General features: G+C 43.5%; 1 protein-coding gene across 1 annotated transcript in view; it reads right to left on the bottom strand.

Annotated features, from left to right (window-relative positions):
- The window catches only part of LOC139477204 (putative ankyrin-containing lipoprotein Lxx09580), a 33,751-nt gene extending 30,190 nt beyond the window's left edge, over nucleotides 1–3,561 (bottom strand). Inside the window, exon 1 of the mRNA XM_071259763.1 lies at nucleotides 3,261–3,561. Coding sequence (XP_071115864.1) covers nucleotides 3,261–3,506 — 246 coding nt within the window. The 5' untranslated portion in view covers nucleotides 3,507–3,561. The remainder of the gene's footprint in view (nucleotides 1–3,260) is intronic.
- Nucleotides 3,562–20,586: the final 17,025 nt, after the last annotated feature.

Here is a 20,586-nt window from a genome sequence, read left to right on the forward strand (position 1 = left end):
CCAGTCTGCCCTATGGTGACATGTCCTGTAAACCCTATGTTGACATGTCCTGTAAACCCTATGCTGACATGCCCAGTCAGCCCTATGCTGACATGCCCAGTCAGCCCTATGCTGACATGCCCAGTAAACCCTATGTTGACATGCCCAGTAAACCCTATGTTGACATGCCCAGTAAACCCTATGTTGACATGTCCTGTAAACCCTTTGCTGACATGTCCTGTAAACCCTATGTTGACATGCCCAGTAAACCCTATGTTGACATGCCCAGTAAACCCGATGTTGACTTGTCCTGTAAACCCGATGTTGACATGCCCAGTAAACCCTATGTTGACATGCCCAGTAAACCCTATGTTGACATGCCCAGTAAACCCGATGTTGACATGTCCAGTAAACCCTATGTTGACATGCCCAGTAAACCCGATGTTGATATTCCCAGTAAACCCGATGTTGACATGCCCAGTAAACCCTATGTTGACATGCCCAGTAAACCCTATGTTGACATGCCCAGTAAACCCGATGTTGACATGTCCTGTAAACCCAATGTTGATATGCCCACTAAACCCGATGTTGACATTCCCAGTAAACCCAATGTTGACATGTCCTGTAAACCCTATGCTGACATGCCCAGTAAACACTATGTTGACATGTCCTGTAAACCATATGTTGAAATGTCCTGTAAACCCTATGCTGACATGTCCTGTAAACCCTATGCTGACATGCCCAGTAAACCCTATGTTGACATGTCCTGTAAACCCTATGCTGACATGTCCTGTAAACCCTATGTTGACATGTCATGTAAACCCTATGCTGACATGCCCAGTAAACCCTATGTTGACATGTCCTGTAAACCCTATGCTGACATGTCCTGTAAACCCTATGCTGACATGTCCTGTAAACCCTATGCTGACATGCCCAGTAAACCCTATGTTGACATGTCCTGTAAACCCTATGCTGACATGTCCTGTAAACCCTATGCTGACATGCCCAGTAAACCCTATGCTGACATGTCCTGTAAACCCTATGCTGACATGCCCAGTCAGCCCTATGCTGACATGCCCAGTCAGCCCTATGCTGACATGCCCAGTAAAACCTATGTTGACATGCCCAGTAAACCCTATGTTGACATGCCCAGTAAACCCTATGTTGACATGCCCTGTAAACCCTATGTTGACATGCCCAGTAAACCCGATGTTGACATGTCCTGTAAACCCGATGTTGACATGTCCTGTAAACCCTGTGTTGACATGCCCAGTAAGCCCTATGTTGACATGCCCAGTAAACCTTATGTTGACTTGCCCAGTAAACCCTATGTTGACATGCCCAGTAAACCCTATGTTGACATGCCCAGTAAGCCCTATGTTGACATGCCCAGTAAAACCTATACTGACATACCCAGTAAACCCTATGCTGACATGCCCAGTCAGCCCTATGCTGACATGCCCAGTAAAACCTATGTTGACATGCCCAGTAAGCCCTATGTTGACATGCCCAGTAAACCCTATGTTGACTTGCCCAGTAAGCCCTATGTTGACATGCCCAGTAAACCCTATGCTGATATGCCCAGTAAGCCCTATGCTGACATGCCCAGTAAACCCTATGTTGACATGCCCAGTAAGCCCTATGTTGACATGCGAAGTAAACCCTATGCTGACATATCCTGTAAACCCGATGTTGACATGCCCTGTAAACCCGATGTTGACATGTCCTGTAAACCATAGGTTGACATGTCCTGTAAACCCTATGCTGACATGCCCAGTCAGCCCTATGCTGACATGCCCAGTAAACCCTATGTTGACATGCCCAGTAAACCCTTTGTTGACATGCCCAGTGAACCCTATGTTGACATGTCCTGTAAACCCTATGCTGACATGTCCAGTAAACCCTATGTTGACATGTCCTGTAAACCCTATGGTGACATGCCCAGTAAACCCTATGCTGACATGCCCAGTAAACCCTATGCTGACATGCCCAGTAAACCCTATGTTGACATGCCCAGTAAATACAATGTTGACATGCCCAGTAAACCCTATGTTTACATGCTCAGTAAACCAAATGTTAATGACATGGATATAATGATCCTGCACCGCAGACGGACCCTCGCGGGATGATCCAAGTTGCCATAAAACGGAACTGTGGTGAACGTTAAAATGACGTGCAACGGATGAGTGTTCCGCTTCTAGATGTTTAAGGGCACACAATCGAATATCAAATGACTTGGAAAAACACAAAAAGGCGAATGTTAGGTTCTATGGTGTCATCCTTTTACACCTCTCATCTTGAAGCAGAACTTCCCCAATTTTCATGTGCATCACGCTTTGTGATCCTTTTCCACTTGAAATTTTCATGCATTTGAAAAATGGCCTGTTTAGGGTTAATGTTTCATCAGGTGGTCTGTTTGGGTGGTTGGTTGACTTGCCGTGGAAAACAATAATTTCATAGTTTCAATTTACATGAACTTAATTCATCATTTATAGTTCACCTATGCATTTCTTTTTTTGGAGAGTAAATTAATTGTGTTAATGCCGTATATACGGCTAACTCTTTATTTTCCATGGTTTCCAATGAAAATTAGAACAGCATGATCTTAAGGCATGTAATTGCTAGGCTAAATAGCCTGTTGTGTGTCTGTTGAATAGCCTGTTGAGTAAATGGAATTAAGCCAGGCTACCTGCTGCTTTCGAAACATGCTTTCGAAACAGTCGATAACTTCTTTGCTTTATTACATCAACGCTATATGCATTGCTACTACAAGCATTCCTGTCGGTGTGAGTCATGGCTCCATTGTAATACGCACTACCTTAATTAAAATTCATTAGCATCCATTTTTCTACGATGGAAAACGAACAAATTTATGGATAACAACTTCTGGTTTATTGGATATAGCGACGTTTCAATGTATATTCTAACACCGTTATCAAGCTGAAGCGACAACAACCAAGCGATGAGAGACATATATGCATGACCAGGGCCCACTTGCACAAAGCGATCTTAGCGCTACGACTATTGTAAGCCTATGTTAAAGTATGGGAGTTAAGATCATCTTAGCGCTAAGATCGCTGTGTGCAAGTGGACCATGGTGTGATAAGCAGCAGGTTCACATTGACAACAACAGGTGATAGATAACAAATACACACAGGCTCATGAAGATTCATAGAGCACCTTGTGGTAGGTTCCTTGCTTATCAAATAGACTGGTTCTGATTAAAAATACCAGGCTCTGATATAGGTGAACGTGTAACGTGTGTGATTGCCTGTACTCACCCTTAGCACTAGAGGCTTTATCAAGGCAGGGATGAGCGTGTTAGTCAGTTCCTCTTTCAGTGATGACTCCAGAAAGTCAACGTTGTAACTCATTTCAGTCCCCAAATCAACAACTGTGCCTTTCCACGCCTTGAGCGTTCTGTCCAGCATGTTTAGTTTTTTAGATAAGGCTGCCAAGTTGGTATCAGAATGTACATCTCTGACACCACACAGCAAAACAAGACTGATGAATATAACTCCCGACATCTTTGTTGTGCATAAGCGACTGTGGCCCGCAGTTAGAAAACGCCTGATACACCGACCTAGGCCCGACTCAAGTGTTTGGCAAAATGCCTGCCCGGGGATACAGCTGCTCCATATAAGTACTTCCTGTGTGCACATGTAGCTTCATAACAGCAAACATGGCGGATAATCCCAGTTATCACAATAGTGTCGTGCGGAGAGTATTACCACCATTCAAGAAAAAATATATTAGGAAGATTTCTTTTTTGACATTAATTAATCTGCCGCCAACCCCTTTATCATTAACGATGTACGTAAGTAACTTGAGAATTGACTTCACTTTGTGTGAAACTGTTTGGGCCTCACCTTATGAAGGTTCATACTCCAATGAACTCACACAAAGTACAAGTCAATTTATTTCCCTCTTTCTACCTCGAAAGATGTAGATCGATACACAATTGTATTTAGTATGTGTGACTTCATGTTTACACTGACACCCACCCAACAGTCAGCTGTATCGCGGAATGAAGTGACAGGAGCATATGTATGTTCGACGTGTTCTTAAGTGACATCTTTGTAGTTAGTTTCCAAGAAATATATTCAAATGACAACATCATAAGTAGAGAAATGTCTGTTGAGAACTACCTCAGCCAGATTGACAGCGCGTCGTAATACAGATACATCAGGTACAAGACGTTAAAATGGGCGACACGATAAACGTAAATGAACAAGTGTCAGACCAGGATGGGTCGTAGCGAGGATCCTGCAGTCAAACTCACCTACTTTTCTCAATGAATGCTAAAACGCAGTGTTCATGATTAAAGGGCCCAGATGACCAGAAACAACGTTTCTGTATGCAGCCAGGGTTTCCCTGGGAATGTGGAACCAGTCCATCATGTCAAGAATACAGTCTCGTGAAAAATGTACGAACGTCAAAAGTGTGTCATTACTACACTTTTGAATGTCAGTTTCGAGGTCACGTGACCAACCCCTCGTCCAAATAGAAAAGTTGTACACTTCACATTAAGAAATTATTTCTATATGTCATATGTCACATATCTCATGATCTACCCATATCAGACACCCAGGTCTATATCTACCATGTAGTATCACATATATCTCATGATCCACCCATCAGTGACACCCACGACTATATCCTCCATGTAGTCTCACATATATCTCATGATCCCTCCATCCCAGACACCCACGTCTATATCTACCATGTAGTCCCACATATATCTCATGATCCACCCATCCAAGACACCCAGGTCTATATCTGCCATGTAGTCCCACATATATCTCATTATCAACCCATCCAAGACACCCAGGTCTATATCTACCATGTAGTCCCACATATATCTCATGATCCACCCATTCCCAACACCAAGGTCTATATCTACCATGTAGTCTCACAAATATCTCATGATCCACCCATCTCAGACACCAGGTCTATATCTACCATGTAGTCTCACATATATCTCATGATCCACCCATCTCAGACACCCACGTCTATATCTACCATGTAGTCTCACATATATCTCATGATCCACCCATCCCCGACACCCAGGTCTATATCTACCATGTAGTCTCACATATATCTCATGACCCACCCATCTCAGACACCCACGTCTATATCTACCAAGTAGTCTCACATATATCTCATGATCCACCCATCCCCAACACCCACGTCTATATCTACCATGTAGTCTCACATATATCTCATGATCCACCCATCCCAGACACCCACGTCTATATCTACCATGTAGTCTCACATATATCTCATGATCCATCCATCTCAGACACCCAGGTCTATATCTACCATGTAGTCTCACAAATATCTCATGATCCATCCATCCCCAACACCCAGGTCTATATCTACCATGTAGTCTCACATATATCTCATGATCCACCCATCCCAGACACCCACGTCTATATCTACCATGTAGTCCCACATATATCTCATGATCCACCCATCCCAGACACCCACGTCTATATCTATCATGTAGTCTCATATATATCTCATGAGCCACCCATCCCCAACACCCAGGTCTATATCTACCATGTAGTCTCACAAATATCTCATGAGCCACCAATCCCAGACACCAGGTCTATATCTATCGTGTAGACTCACATATATCTCATGATCTACCCATCCCAGACACCCACGTCTATATCTACCATGTAGTCTCACATATATCTCATGATCCATCCATCCCAGACGCCCACGTATATATGTCTCATGCGGTCCCACATATATCTCATGACCCACCCATCCCAGGCACCCAGGTCTATATCTACCATGTAGTCTCACATATATCTCATGATCCACCCATCCCAGACAACCAGGTCTATATCTACCATGTAGTCTCACATATGTCTCATGATCCACCCATCCCCAACACCCAGGTCTATATCTACCATGTAGTCTCACATATGTCTCATGATCCACCCATCCCCGACACCCACGTCTACTACTACTATGTAAACTAACAAATGTCTCATGATCCACCCATCCCAGACACCCAGGTCTATATCTATCATGTAGTCTCATATATATCTCATGATCCACCCATCCCCGACACCCAGGTCTATATCTACCATGTAGTCTCATATATATCTCATGACCCACCCATCTCAGACACCCACGTCTATATCTACCAAGTAGTCTCACATATATCTCATGAGCCACCCATCACAGACACCCACGTCTATATCTACCATGTAGTCTCACATATATCTCATGATCCACCCATCCCCAACACCCACGTCTATATCTACCATGTAGTCTCACATATATCTCATGATCCACCCATCCCAGACACCCACGTCTATATCTACCATGTAGTCTCACATATATCTCATGATCCATCCATCTCAGACACCCAGGTCTATATCTACCATGTAGTCTCAAAAATATCTCATGATCCATCCATCCCCAACACCCAGGTCTATATCTACCATGTAGTCTCACATATATCTCATGATCCACCCATCCCAGACACCCACGTCTATATCTACCATGTAGTCCCACATATATCTCATGATCCACCCATCCCAGACACCCACGTCTATATCTATCATGTAGTCTCATATATATCTCATGAGCCACCCATCCCCAACACCCAGGTCTATATCTACCATGTAGTCTCACAAATATCTCATGAGCCACCAATCCCAGACACCAGGTCTATATCTATCGTGTAGACTCACATATATCTCATGATCTACCCATCCCAGACACCCACGTCTATATCTACCATGTAGTCTCACATATATCTCATGATCCATCCATCCCAGACGCCCACGTATATATGTCTCATGCGGTCCCACATATATCTCATGACCCACCCATCCCAGGCACCCAGGTCTATATCTACCATGTAGTCTCACATATATCTCATGATCCACCCATCCCAGACAACCAGGTCTATATCTACCATGTAGTCTCACATATGTCTCATGATCCACCCATCCCCAACACCCAGGTCTATATCTACCATGTAGTCTCACATATGTCTCATGATCCACCCATCCCCAACACCCAGGTCTATATCTACCATGTAGTCTCACATATGTCTCATGATCCACCCATCCCCGACACCCACGTCTACTACTACTATGTAAACTAACAAATGTCTCATGATCCACCCATCCCAGACACCCAGGTCTATATCTATCATGTAGTCTCATATATATCTCATGAGCCACCCATCCCCAACACACACGTCTATATCTACCATGTAGTCTCACAAATATCTCATGAGCCACCCATCCCAGACACCAGGTCTATATCTATCGTGTAGACTCACATATATCTCATGTGCCACCCATCCCAGACACCCAGGTCTATATCTATCATTTTTCCCACATATATCTCATGAGTTACCCATCCCAGACACCCACGTCTATATATATCATGTAGTCTCCCATATATCTCATAATCTACCCATTCCCGACACCAACGTCTATATCTATCATGTAGTCTCATATATATCTCATGAGCCACCCATCCCCGACACCCACGTCTATATCTATCATGTAGTCTCTCATATATCTCATGATCCACCAATCCCAGACACCCAGGTCTATATCTACCATGTAGTCTCACATATATCTCATGATCCACCCATCCCCGACACCCAGGTCTATATGTATCATGTAGTCTCACATACGTCTCATGATCCACCCATCCCAGACATCCAGGTCTATATCTACCATGTAGTCTCACATATATGTCATGATCCACCCGTCCCCGACACCCAGGTCTATATCTATCATGTAGTCCCACATATGTCTCATGATCCACCCATCTCAGACACCCACGTCTATATCCATCATTTTGTCCTACATATATCCCATGTTTCACCCATCCCTGACATCAATATGTTTATGTCCCATGTAGTCCCATCTTTTTCCTTGATCCTGGACTGTTTTCACATTTCATATAATCTGTATTAACTTAGACTTGGCAGTATGAACGTGAAACACTCCTGTTTACATTCAATAGTATCGAAGACATTTTACTTTTTAAAATGAAAATATAACAGTATCACTATCTGAAGCCGAGATTCAGATTGCAGGATGCAGACAACTGAAACTGAACGAGGGTTGACGTTGAGATACAATTAAGCGGAGTGTTGTAGTCCATGCCTTTATAACACGCGGCACATGTATCACGGATAACTCATGTGGAATAACAACACTCACTGAAACCCACAGCTTCAGCTCACAACTGAAACTAACAGATTCAACCCACAACTGCATCCCACAGCTTCAACCCACAACTGCATCCCACAGCTTCAACCCACAACTGCATCCCACAGCTTCAACCCACAACTGCATCCCACAGCTTCAACCCACAACTGCATCCCACAGCTTCAGCTCACAACTGAAACTAACAGATTCAACCCACGTCTATATCTACCATGTAGTTCCACATATATCTCATGATCCACCCATCCCAGACACCCACGTCTATATCTATCATATAGTCTCAGACATATCTCATGATCTACCCATCCCCGACACCCACGTCTATATCTACCATGTAGTCTTACATATATCTCATGAGCCACCCATCCCAGACACCAGGTCTATATCTATCATGTAGTCTCATATATATCTCATGAGCCACCCATCCCCAACACACACGTCTATATCTACCATGTAGTCTCACAAATATCTCATGAGCCACCCATCCCAGACACCAGGTCTATATCTATCGTGTACACTCACATATATCTCATGTGCCACCCATCCCAGACACCCAGGTCTATATCTATCATTTTTCCCACATATATCTCATGAGTTACCCATCCCAGACACCCACGTCTATATATATCATGTAGTCTCCCATATATCTCATAATCTACCCATTTCCGACACCAACGTCTATATCTATCATGTAGTCTCATATATATCTCATGAGCCACCCATCCCCGACACCCACGTCTATATCTACCATGTAGTCTCCCATATATCTCATGAGCCACCCATCCCCGACACCCACGTCTATATCTGCCATGTAATCTCACATATATCTCACGAGCCACCCATCACAGACACCCACATCTATATCTACCATGTAGTCTCCCATATATCTCATGATCTACCCATCCCAGACACCCACGTCTATATCTACCATGTAGTCTCACATATATCTCATGATCCATTCATCCCAGACACCCACGTCTATATCTACCATGTAGTCTCCCATATATCTCATGATCCATCCATCCCAGACACCCACGTCTATATCTACCATGTAGTCTCACATATATCTCATGATCTACCCATCCCAGACACCCACGTCTATATCTACCATGTAGTCTCCCATATATCTCATGATCCATCCATCCCAGACACCCACGTCTATATCTACCATGTAGTCTCACATATATCTCATGATCCATCCATCCCCAACACCCAGGTCTATATGTACCATGTAGTCTCACATATGTCTCATGATCCATCCATCCCCAACACCCAGGTCTATATGTACCATGTAGTCTCCCATATGTCTCATGATCCATCCATCCCAGACGCCCACGTCTATATCTACCATGTAGTCTCAGATATATCTCATGATCCATCCATCCCAGACACCCACGTCTATATCTACCATGTAGTCTCACATATATCTCATGATCCATCCATCCCCAACACCCAGGTCTATATGTACCATGTAGTCTCACATATGTCTCATGATCCACCCATCCCCGACACCCAGGTCTATATCTACCATGTAGTCTCACATATGTCTCATGATCCACCCATCCCCGACACCCACGTCTATTACTACCATGTAGACTAACAAATGTCTCATGATCCACCCATCCCAGACACCCAGGTCTATATCTACCATGTAGTCCCACATATATCTCATGATCCACCCATCCCAGACACCCACGTCTACATCTGTCATATAGTCTCACACATATCTCATGATCTACCCATCCCCGACACCCACGTCTACATCTATCATGTAGTCTCACATATATCTCATGATCCACCCATCCTCGACACCCAGGTCTATATGTATCATGTAGTCTCACATACGTCTCATGATCCACCCATCCCAGACATCCAGGTCTATATCTACCATGTAGTCTCACATATATCTCATGATCCACCCATCCCCGACACCCAGGTCTATATCTATCATGTAGTCCCACATATGTCTCATGATCCACCCATCACTGACACCCACGTCTATATCTACCATGTAGTCTCCCATGTATCTCATGATCCACCCATCCCAGACGCCCACGTCTATATCTACCATGTAGTCTCACATATATCTCATGATCTACCCATCCCCGACACCCACGTCTACATCTATCATGTAGTCTCACATATATCTCATGATCCACCCATCCTCGACACCCAGGTCTATATGTATCATGTAGTCTCACATACGTCTCATGATCCACCCATCCCAGACATCCAGGTCTATATCTACCATGTAGTCTCACATATATCTCATGATCCACCCATCCCCGACACCCAGGTCTATATCTATCATGTAGTCCCACATATGTCTCATGATCCACCCATCACTGACACCCACGTCTATATCTACCATGTAGTCTCCCATGTATCTCATGATCCACCCATCCCAGACGCCCACGTCTATATCTACCATGTAGTCTCACATATATCTCATGATCCACCCATCCCAGACGCCCACGTCTATATCTACCATGTAGTCTCACATATATCTCATGATCCACCCATCCCAGACATCCAGGTCTATATCTACCATGTAGTCTCACATATATGTCATGATCCACCCGTCCCCGACACCCAGGTCTATATCTACCATGTAGTCCCACATATATCTCATGATCCACCCATCTCAGACACCCACGTCTATATCCATCATTTTGTCCTACATATATCCCATGTTTCACCCATCCCTGACATCAATATGTTTATGTCCCATGTAGTCCCATCTTTTTCCTTGATCCTGGACTGTTTTCACATTTCATATAATCTGTATTAACTTAGACTTGGCAGTATGAACGTGAAACACTCCTGTTTACATTCAATAGTATCGAAGACATTTTACTTTTTAAAATGAAAATATAACAGTATCACTATCTGAAGCCGAGATTCAGATTGCAGGATGCAGACAACTGAAACTGAACGAGGGTTGACGTTGAGATACAATTAAGCGGAGTGTTGCAGTCCATGCCTTTATAACACGCGGCACATGTATCACGGATAACTCATGTGGAATAACAACACTCACTGAAACCCACAGCTTCAGCTCACAACTGAAACTAACAGATTCAACCCACAACTGCATCCCACAGCTTCAACCCACAACTGCATCCCACAGCTTCAACCCACAACTGCATCCCACAGCTTCAACCCACAACTGCATCCCACAGCTTCAGCTCACAACTGAAACTAACAGATTCAACCCACAACTGCATCCCACAGGTTGAACCTACAACTGCATCCCACAGCTTCAACCCACAACTGCAACCCAGAGCTTGAACCCACAACTGCATCCCACAGCTTCAACCCACAACTGCATCCCACAGCTTCAACCCACAACTGCATCCCACAGCTTCAACCCACAACTGCATCCCAGAGCTTCAACCCACAACTGCATCCCACAGCTTCAACCCACAACTGCATTCCACAGCTTCAACCCACAACTGCATCCCACAGCTTCAACCCACAACTGCATTCCACAGCTTCAACCCACAACTGCATCCCACAGCTTCAACCCACAACTGCATCCCACAGCTTCAACCCACAACTGGAACCCAGAGCTTGAACCCACAACTGCATCCCACAGCTTCAACCCAAAACTGCATCCCACAGCTTCAACACACAACTGCATCCCACAGCTTCAACCCACAACTGCATCCCACAGCTTCAACCCACAGCTTCAACCCACAAATAAAACCCACAGCTTCAACCCACAAATAAAACCAACAGCTTCAACCCACAACTGAAACCCAAAACTAAAAACCCACAAATGAAACCCACAGATGGAACCCACAGCTTCAACCAACAACTGCAACCCACAGCTTCAACCCCCAACTGAAACCCACAGCTTGAACCCACATCTGAAACCCACAGCTTAAACCCACTGTTTCAACCCATAGTTTAAGCTCAGAACTGCATCCCACAGCTTCAACCCAAACATTAAACCCACAGCTTCAACCCACAACTGAAACCAACAGGTTCAACCCACAACTGACACCCACAGCTTTAACCCACAACTGAAACCCAACTGCAACCCACAGCCTCCACCCATTACTGCAACCCACAGCTTCAACACAAAACTAAAACCAACAACTTCAACCCACAACTGAAACCCACAACCCACAACTAAAACCGGCGACGCAGAACTGCAACCCACAATTTTAAACCATTACTGAAACCCAGAGTTTCAACCCACAACTGAAACGGACAACGCACATGTGCAACCCACAACTGAAACCCACAGCTGCAACCCACAACTGAAACTCACAGCTTCAACCCAAAACCCACAACTGGAACCCACAGCTTTAACCCATCACTGAAAACCAGAAAACCAACCACTACAGCCCAAACTGAAACCCACAGATTCAACCCACAACTACAGCCCACAGCCCACAACTGAAACCCAGAGCTTCAGCATACAACTGCAACCCACAGCTTCAACCCACAACTGAAACCGGCGACGCAGATCTGCAAAATATAGCCTCAACCCACAACACGCAACTGCAACCCACAGCTTCAAACCACAAGCCACAACAGAAAAACACAACGCACAAGTGCAACCCACAACTGCAACCCACACCTTCAAACCACAACTGCAACCCACAGCTTCAACACACAACTATAACACACAACACACAACTATAACACACAACACACAACTATAACACACAACACACAACTATAACACACAACACCAACAACTGAAACTGGCGACGCAGAACTGCAACCCACAACTGCAACCCACAGCTTCAAACCACAACCCACAACTGAAACACACAACGCACAAGTGCAACCCACAACTGCAACCCACAGCTTTAACCCACAAGTGAAAACAACAAAACCCACAACTGCAACCCACAGCTTCAGCCCACAACTGAAACTCACAGCTTCAACCCACAACTGAAACCAAGATATTGAACCCACAACTGAAACCCACAGCTTAAACCCAAAACCCACAACTGCAACTCACAGCTTTAACCCACAACTGAAACCCAGAAAACCCACCACTACAACCCAAACTGAAACCCACAGCTTCAACCCACAGTTTTAAAACACAACTGAAACCGGTCACGCAGAACTGCAACCCACAACTGCAACCCACAGCTTTAAAACACAACCCACAACTAAAACCCACAACGCACAAGTGCAACCCACATTTGAAACCCAGTGCTTCGGCTTACAACTACAACCCACAGTTTCAAACCACAAATAAAACTATCAGCTTCAACCCACAACTTAAACCAACAGATTCAACCCACAAATAAAACCAGCGACGCAGATCTGCAAAATATAGCCTCAACCCACAACACGCAACTGCAACCCACAGCTTCAAACCACAACACGCAACTGCAACCCACAGCTGCAACCCACAACACGCAACTGCAACCCACAGCTTCAAACCACAAGCCACAACAGAAAAACAAAACGCACAAGTGCAACCCACAACTGCAACCCACACCTTCAAACCACAACTGAAACCCAGAGCTTCAACTCACAACTGAATCCCACAGCTTCAACCCACAACTTCAACCCACAACTTCAACCCACAACTAAAACTAACAGATTCAACCCAGATCTGCAGCCCACAGCTTACACCCACAACAGAAACTCACAGCTTCAATCCACAGCTGCAACCCACAGCTTCAACCAACAACTGAAACCGGCGACGCAGAACTGCAACAAATAGCTTCAACCCACAACATGCAACTGCAACCCACAGCTTAAACCCACAACTGGAACCCACAGCTTTAAACCTCAACCCACAATTGAAACCCGCAACGCACAAGTGCAACCCACAACTGAAACCCACAGCTGCAACCCACAACTGAAACCCACAGCTTCAACCCACTACTGCATCCCACAGCTGCAACCCACAACTGAAACCCACAACCCACAACTGAAACCCACAACGCACAAGTGCAACCCACATCTGAAACCCACAGCTTCAACCCACAACTGAAACCCACAGCTTCAACCCACAACTGAAACCCACAGCTTCAACCCACTACTGCATCCCACAGCTGCAACCCACACCTGAAACCCACAACCCACAACTGAAACCCACAACATGCAACTGCAACCCACATCTTGAACCCACAACTGAAACTCACAGCTTCAACCCACAACTGCAACCCACAGCTTTAAACCACAACCCACAATTGAAACCCGCAACGCACAAGTGCAACCCACAACTGAAACCCACAGCTGCAACCCACAACTGAAACCCACAGCTTCAACCCACTACTGCATCCCACAGCTGCAACCCACAACTGAAACCCACAACCCACAACTGAAACCCACAACGCACAAGTGCAACCCACATCTGAAACCCACAGCTTCAACCCACAACTGAAACCCACAGCTTCAACCCACAACTACAACCCACAGTATCAACCCACAACTGAATCCCACGGCTTCAACTCACAACTGAAACCCACAGCTTCAACTCACAACTGAATCCCACAGCTGAAACCTACAACTGAAACCCACAACCCGCAAATACGATCGAAATATCAGAGGAGGAAAAGTTCTTCTGAATAATTTTATAGAAATGATTTCATGGACGAACTGGTAGTTCATCGAGCACGCAGCCCCTTATGCCGTGAGTAGAGTGTTGTCAACACCAACACTCGAGACCGTTATATCCGCTCCTTGACCCAGAAACGATATGCTGACATCTACGAGGTGGTACGACAGAGTCCGCGACGGATGTGAAGCCTGCACATGTAGTTAAACTGCACAGCTCCTCCCGGGAAATACAGATACGTCAACAACGAGGCCAGGGTCCGTGTTCAAGGTTGACCTTAGGAATCATCTCACGTCGGCAATTCAGTACACAGACAACATATTCATGTACATTCATACATGCCTACATTCAGACTGCAGTGCACGGTGTCCGTACTGTAGAGGTTTAGTCTTGTTGTATGTACGATATCCCGGCATCTGGACATCGATTTATTGAATTATTGGGGGACTTTTCTTCCCTACAGCGGTACAGGTATTCGATGTCTCGGCCCATGACCCATGTTTACGGCCTCTCATAATCTTATACAAAGCAATGTCGGTAAACTTTCGGTTAATTTACCCACCCACTCAACACATCAGAATCAGCCGATGTATCTAGAATTATTTTACCAAAAGATAAGTGAGTAAGTATGTCATGGTAAAATCAGGAAATCAAGATACTGGACTTTCAAAGAAGAGTTGCGCTCCCTGCTGACTGACAGTGCTACATTTAACATTTAAACCTCACTTTGCATCCTTGGTTCCAAGTTCAATTTTGTACTGGCAAATAACAGGCACATATTATATGAAAGCACATTGTGTTTATATCCAAATTAGACTACTGTGAAAGTCAACTGACTGTACCTTACTAGATAAGGAACATTAGGTGAAACATTAAATTGATGAAAGCTATTCGAAGCCCGAGTGATTTTTAAGCTGCTGAACCTGACTTTGAGTACACATCTTTTGAAAAGATATCAATATCAATTAATAATTTGAAAATAAAAGGTTTCACATAATATGTAATCTACCGTTTGATGTCGACCGAGTACTTCGATATGATTCACTCGATACACTCTCTGATGTTTGCACTGACTACTTCAATAAAGGACCCCTCGCTGATTAGGATTTTGTTTACTTGAGAACTTAGTTGGCCATGTTAGATGATATGATCAAAGGCCAGCTGCTGTGACGGACGGGAGCTCGGGCGGGGGCCAAGCTGGACTTGTTATTGTGTGGTATGTCACCCTACAGAAAAAAGGAGTTCAACTCGAGTTTAGAATGATTGGGAAAGTCTAGATTGCCTCAGCTCTACATTGAAATTAAGAATTGATCTGGTCTCCTGTTGGATTTTATTTTTATTTTGTAGGCATGGATAGACCAACGAGGAAAGATATCGATGGAACATTAATATCACATGTTACCGCTGATACAGTTAAATTCATCACACAATAAAATAATAGTATTGGATAATGCTGAATGCGTGATCAAGTACATGTTCATTAGAGTAATGTACACACTAGTCAAATTGATTGCAATAAATAGGTGATAGTATAGCGCGGCATCAACGATGTATTGACGTCGGACATTGTCAGTAGACACACATTTAGTCCCCGAGATAAAATTGTCGTAGTCACAAATACTTATCTTTAAAATAAAATCCAATGGAGCCTAGAACAGTGCTTAATTTCAGGGGTACAACTGAAGCAATACAGACTTGCCAAATCGTTCTAGACTTGATTGATATATAAAAATATTCAATAACAGCCAAAGCAAGTCTGTATCAAACAAAACCAAGTCTAGTTTCCTTGATTCCACATATGAAAACAGCAGAAGAGGAAAGATACTTTTGAAAACAAAAATGTTTTAAGGAAAGGTGAGGTGAAATGGGGTTTAACGTCGTGTCAAAGATTATTGCACTTATATAGCGACGTGCATGTACGTGTGTTTGTTTGTGTGGCTGCTTGTACTAGTCCGGAATGATACCGATTTATAGTGCTCGCCCACTGAGATACCATGCTGCAGTTTAACATGAATACCCCACTCAGACACAGTATACTGACTCCGTTTAAAGGAAAGGTTTTCATCGACTTAGTCAAGGAGAATCCCTCAAGAGCCAGTCTGGATCAGTGTCAACGAATATGTTGGACTGTTTGCTGAATAGAACAAGAGCACACGGACAAGGGTAAAATGTAGAGATTAAAGCATTACCACCACACAATAATCTGTTATATAAGATATATGTAATTGTCATTTGAAACCTCTGAACAATTACGAGTTATTGTATACTCTGTAATCCTTCGTCATGGACAGCCTCCGTGGTCAAGTGGTAGAACGTCCGCCCGGAGAGAGGAAGGTCGGTGGTTCGATCCCCGGCCTCGTCATATCAGAATACGTTAAAAGCTGGTACTTGTTGTTACCCTGCCTGGCGCTCGGCATTAAGGGGCTAAAATAAAGACTGGTCCGCTCGGAATACACTGTTTTTGAAAGGGGTATTCATGATGTGGCATGGTATCTCAATGGACTGGCACTCTAAAATCTCCGGACTATACACTCAGCCACACACACACACACATGCACGTGCGGCATGCAGGTCGCTATATAAGACCAATAATCTTGAAGGCCACGTTAACTCTCACCTCACCATGCGCCATGGTAGAATTGGTTTGTTTTAATTTGCTTGTTGAATTATCAACAAATAATGAGAGCTACACTGTAAACACCAACCTGGAGATATACAAAACCACTACTGAAGCGCATATCTGATCAATAGGACAATCCACTAATATTCCCTTCTTAAACAATGCCCGTTACAGGCATTCGAATCATTATATTATACCAGAGACCATAAAATATAGTCTATTTTATTCTCTGATTATAGTATGTACAGTTTAAATGTCGGAGGGTGTTGAATAATATTTTTTGTTTGATTTTGATGAACGCCACACTCAGCAATATTCCGGATACATAACGGTGGTCTGTAAATAATCGAGTCTGGACCACACACAGCAGTGATTGATATTATCATGGAACTGTTCTGGGTGAACAATACCTTCCAAATGACGTGCTGGTTTTCTTGGGGAATTAGTCAGCAAAGAGCCAGAGTCACAGGAGACTAATCACAATTTTATTTACAAGAACAATTAACAATTTACAATATACTTAGATAATAACTTAGGGTGCCACAGAGAGTCGGTACACACTCTGGGCTGTGGGAGAGAGGTCTGCTTGGTAAGAGAGTCAAACCCCTTCTCTCCTTCTCTCTTTTCTCTCTGGACCAAGGCTTATATAGCCAAGGTCACCTGACATTTAGTAAGTAATAAATATAAATATAAATGTAAACAGTAAATCATCAGTGACATACTTGCACATCCTGTTCAGGATGGCAGACGGTCGATGTACACAAAAATGGGGATTAACAAGTAGGATTAGCATCTAATAAATAACAGCAATTAAATGTTTCAAGGCATCTAGATGTCATGGCTCCAGGGTAATGAGCCTTTGCAATTAAATGTTCTTTAGACAATGGGTGTCGTAAATCAGTCACCATGACAATATCATGAGCATCGATGGGGATATACATCAACCATGTCAGTGACCACCCGATCCCGTTAGTCGCCGATTACAACAAGCATGGGTTTCTTGGAACGTATTCCAACCCGTATTTTCTTTAAATAATAAGGTATCAAATTAAGTGTAAGTAAGTATAGTTGTTGTATATATTTAAATATGTTTGTCATGAACCCAACCTTGTTTAAATTATATGGGAAGATGAGCGGTAACAATGTATGTCATTATTTCAAATCAGAATGATAGCACAGCAGGAAAGAAAGCATAGCATAATAGGCCTATCTTGTTAACCAAACAGTTTTTAAATAAGACCAACATGTACATCAAGAGTATAGGTTTGGTGCGTGTCTTATCATGTTCTGTTTATCGCGGCTCTTGTAACTGGCGATAAATGTCATACCACGATTAATACTGGTAAATACGATCTGCTCCAGAACTAGAATAGATTACTTTGGGTTAGGGGAAAATGTATGTAATTATCATAACTTTGGAGTTCGACAAGCGTCGTGCTCGGGGGTTGTTTGGTCGTGTTCAAGGGATTCAGGCCTGGGTGCATGGGGCTTTCCAAAGGTTTTGTGTTGGACGTGTAGACGGCATTTCCAGATTTGACGTATCAGTGCCCAAAATGATGTGAGATGCAATTCCCTATTTTGATATGTACCTTGTGTTCCCGTGCCTATTAGGGTGAACAATTGCCTTTGCATGTGATTGTGGCGGTCCCCAGGTGGCGAGCCCCCAGTATCATCATTGTTTGATAGTGAATCATGACACGCGCTCCTGGTGTGGTAGGAATCGTGCAGTCGACGTTTGACTGGGCTCTTGTCGCTTTTGTTAACTGATAAACATGAGAGATAATATCAGTGTCTAGTCATGTGGCATCAAATATATGTCAATTTCTTATTGCTGTATCATGACCAGTCCGTGTCCAACCAATCGTGTAGCTGTAACATATCACACATGCACTTTTCTGGTAGATACATCTATTATATGCTTACTTTTCAGAATAGGGACTTTACATTCATTATCACTTTGTCAAGTCTCTGCAAAACAATACAAATTTAATAATACAGACTCAACTTACATGTGTGTATGTTGTAATATCCCTAAGTTACCGAGTGCGGCATTAAACAACAAACAAACAAAACATTATTTCCTCAAGAATTAAGAATAATGTTAATAATGCCCAAATCTCCTTAATCTCCATACCTCTCTGTGTTTCATGTGAGGTGGTCGGGTAGCCTAGTGGTTAAAGCGTTCGCTCGTCACGTTGAAGACCCGGGTTCGATACGCGACTTGGGTACAATGTGTGAAGCCCATTTCTGGTGTCCCCCGCCGTGATATTGGTGGGATATGGCTAAAAGCTGCGTAAAACCATACTCACTCACTCACTAACTCGCTGTTTAATGTGAAACATATAATAAGTTGTGTTTATAATAATCTGAAGGAATAAAAATAACAATAATATCCTAATTATTTCAAGATATAATACTAATCCTAAACTGAAAAGGTCCACTACAGTGTACACTCAGTGATGAAGCCTAGGAACATATGAACTTTTCACATACACTAATGGAAGTTAAGTTTGTGAAGATAGCAAATGGTATTATTCGGTCGAACGTCAGCCAGAACTTCTTTATGGAATTCTGAGTCTACATGGTGCTATGTCGAGGCTACTCGGAAAAAGGTCCTGGCGTATTTTAGGCTAGGGGTGGACACTCGCATTAATGTGGTGACTCATCATTGCATTAATTTCACGATTTACAGTATTCATGAATTTTTTTTGTATGGGACAAGACGCATGGTGGAATAGAGAAAATTATGAGGATAGACTTACTAAGTATTTTATGATATTCATGCCAGCTAAAAATAAACTTTGATTTATTTTTATGGTTTTTCACAAGATAAGCAGGATTGAGCGAACATCTTAAGATGACATTAAACTGAATTATATTTGCTGTTTACATATCAAAGTTTCCGAAAATGTTACAAATTGTTTAGCCACAGCAAGGCTATTCATTCGTAACATGTTTCATCTGATCTGCTGATTTATTTTCAACACTGTCAAATCTCCTTCCTTGTTTCGAGAGAAGTACTGCGCAGTAAGAGTCGTGAATAATCACTCGACCTCCGGACATGGCACATTGAAACTTGGAGGTCAGGGATCACACCTCCCCTTTCTCCCAGGGAGGCGTGGAGAATTATTCGGGATCTGTTAGTCATCAACCTGGTGAGTGTCAAGAGTTAAGTGCGGATGTATCATTGTTTAACAACAGCGACGCAGATGGTACTGAATGCAACGGAAACA

Source organism: Haliotis cracherodii, unplaced genomic scaffold, assembly GCF_022045235.1.
Source record: "Haliotis cracherodii isolate W230 unplaced genomic scaffold, xgHalCrac1.p SCAF_32, whole genome shotgun sequence".
NCBI classification, from domain to species: domain Eukaryota; kingdom Metazoa; phylum Mollusca; class Gastropoda; order Lepetellida; family Haliotidae; genus Haliotis; species Haliotis cracherodii.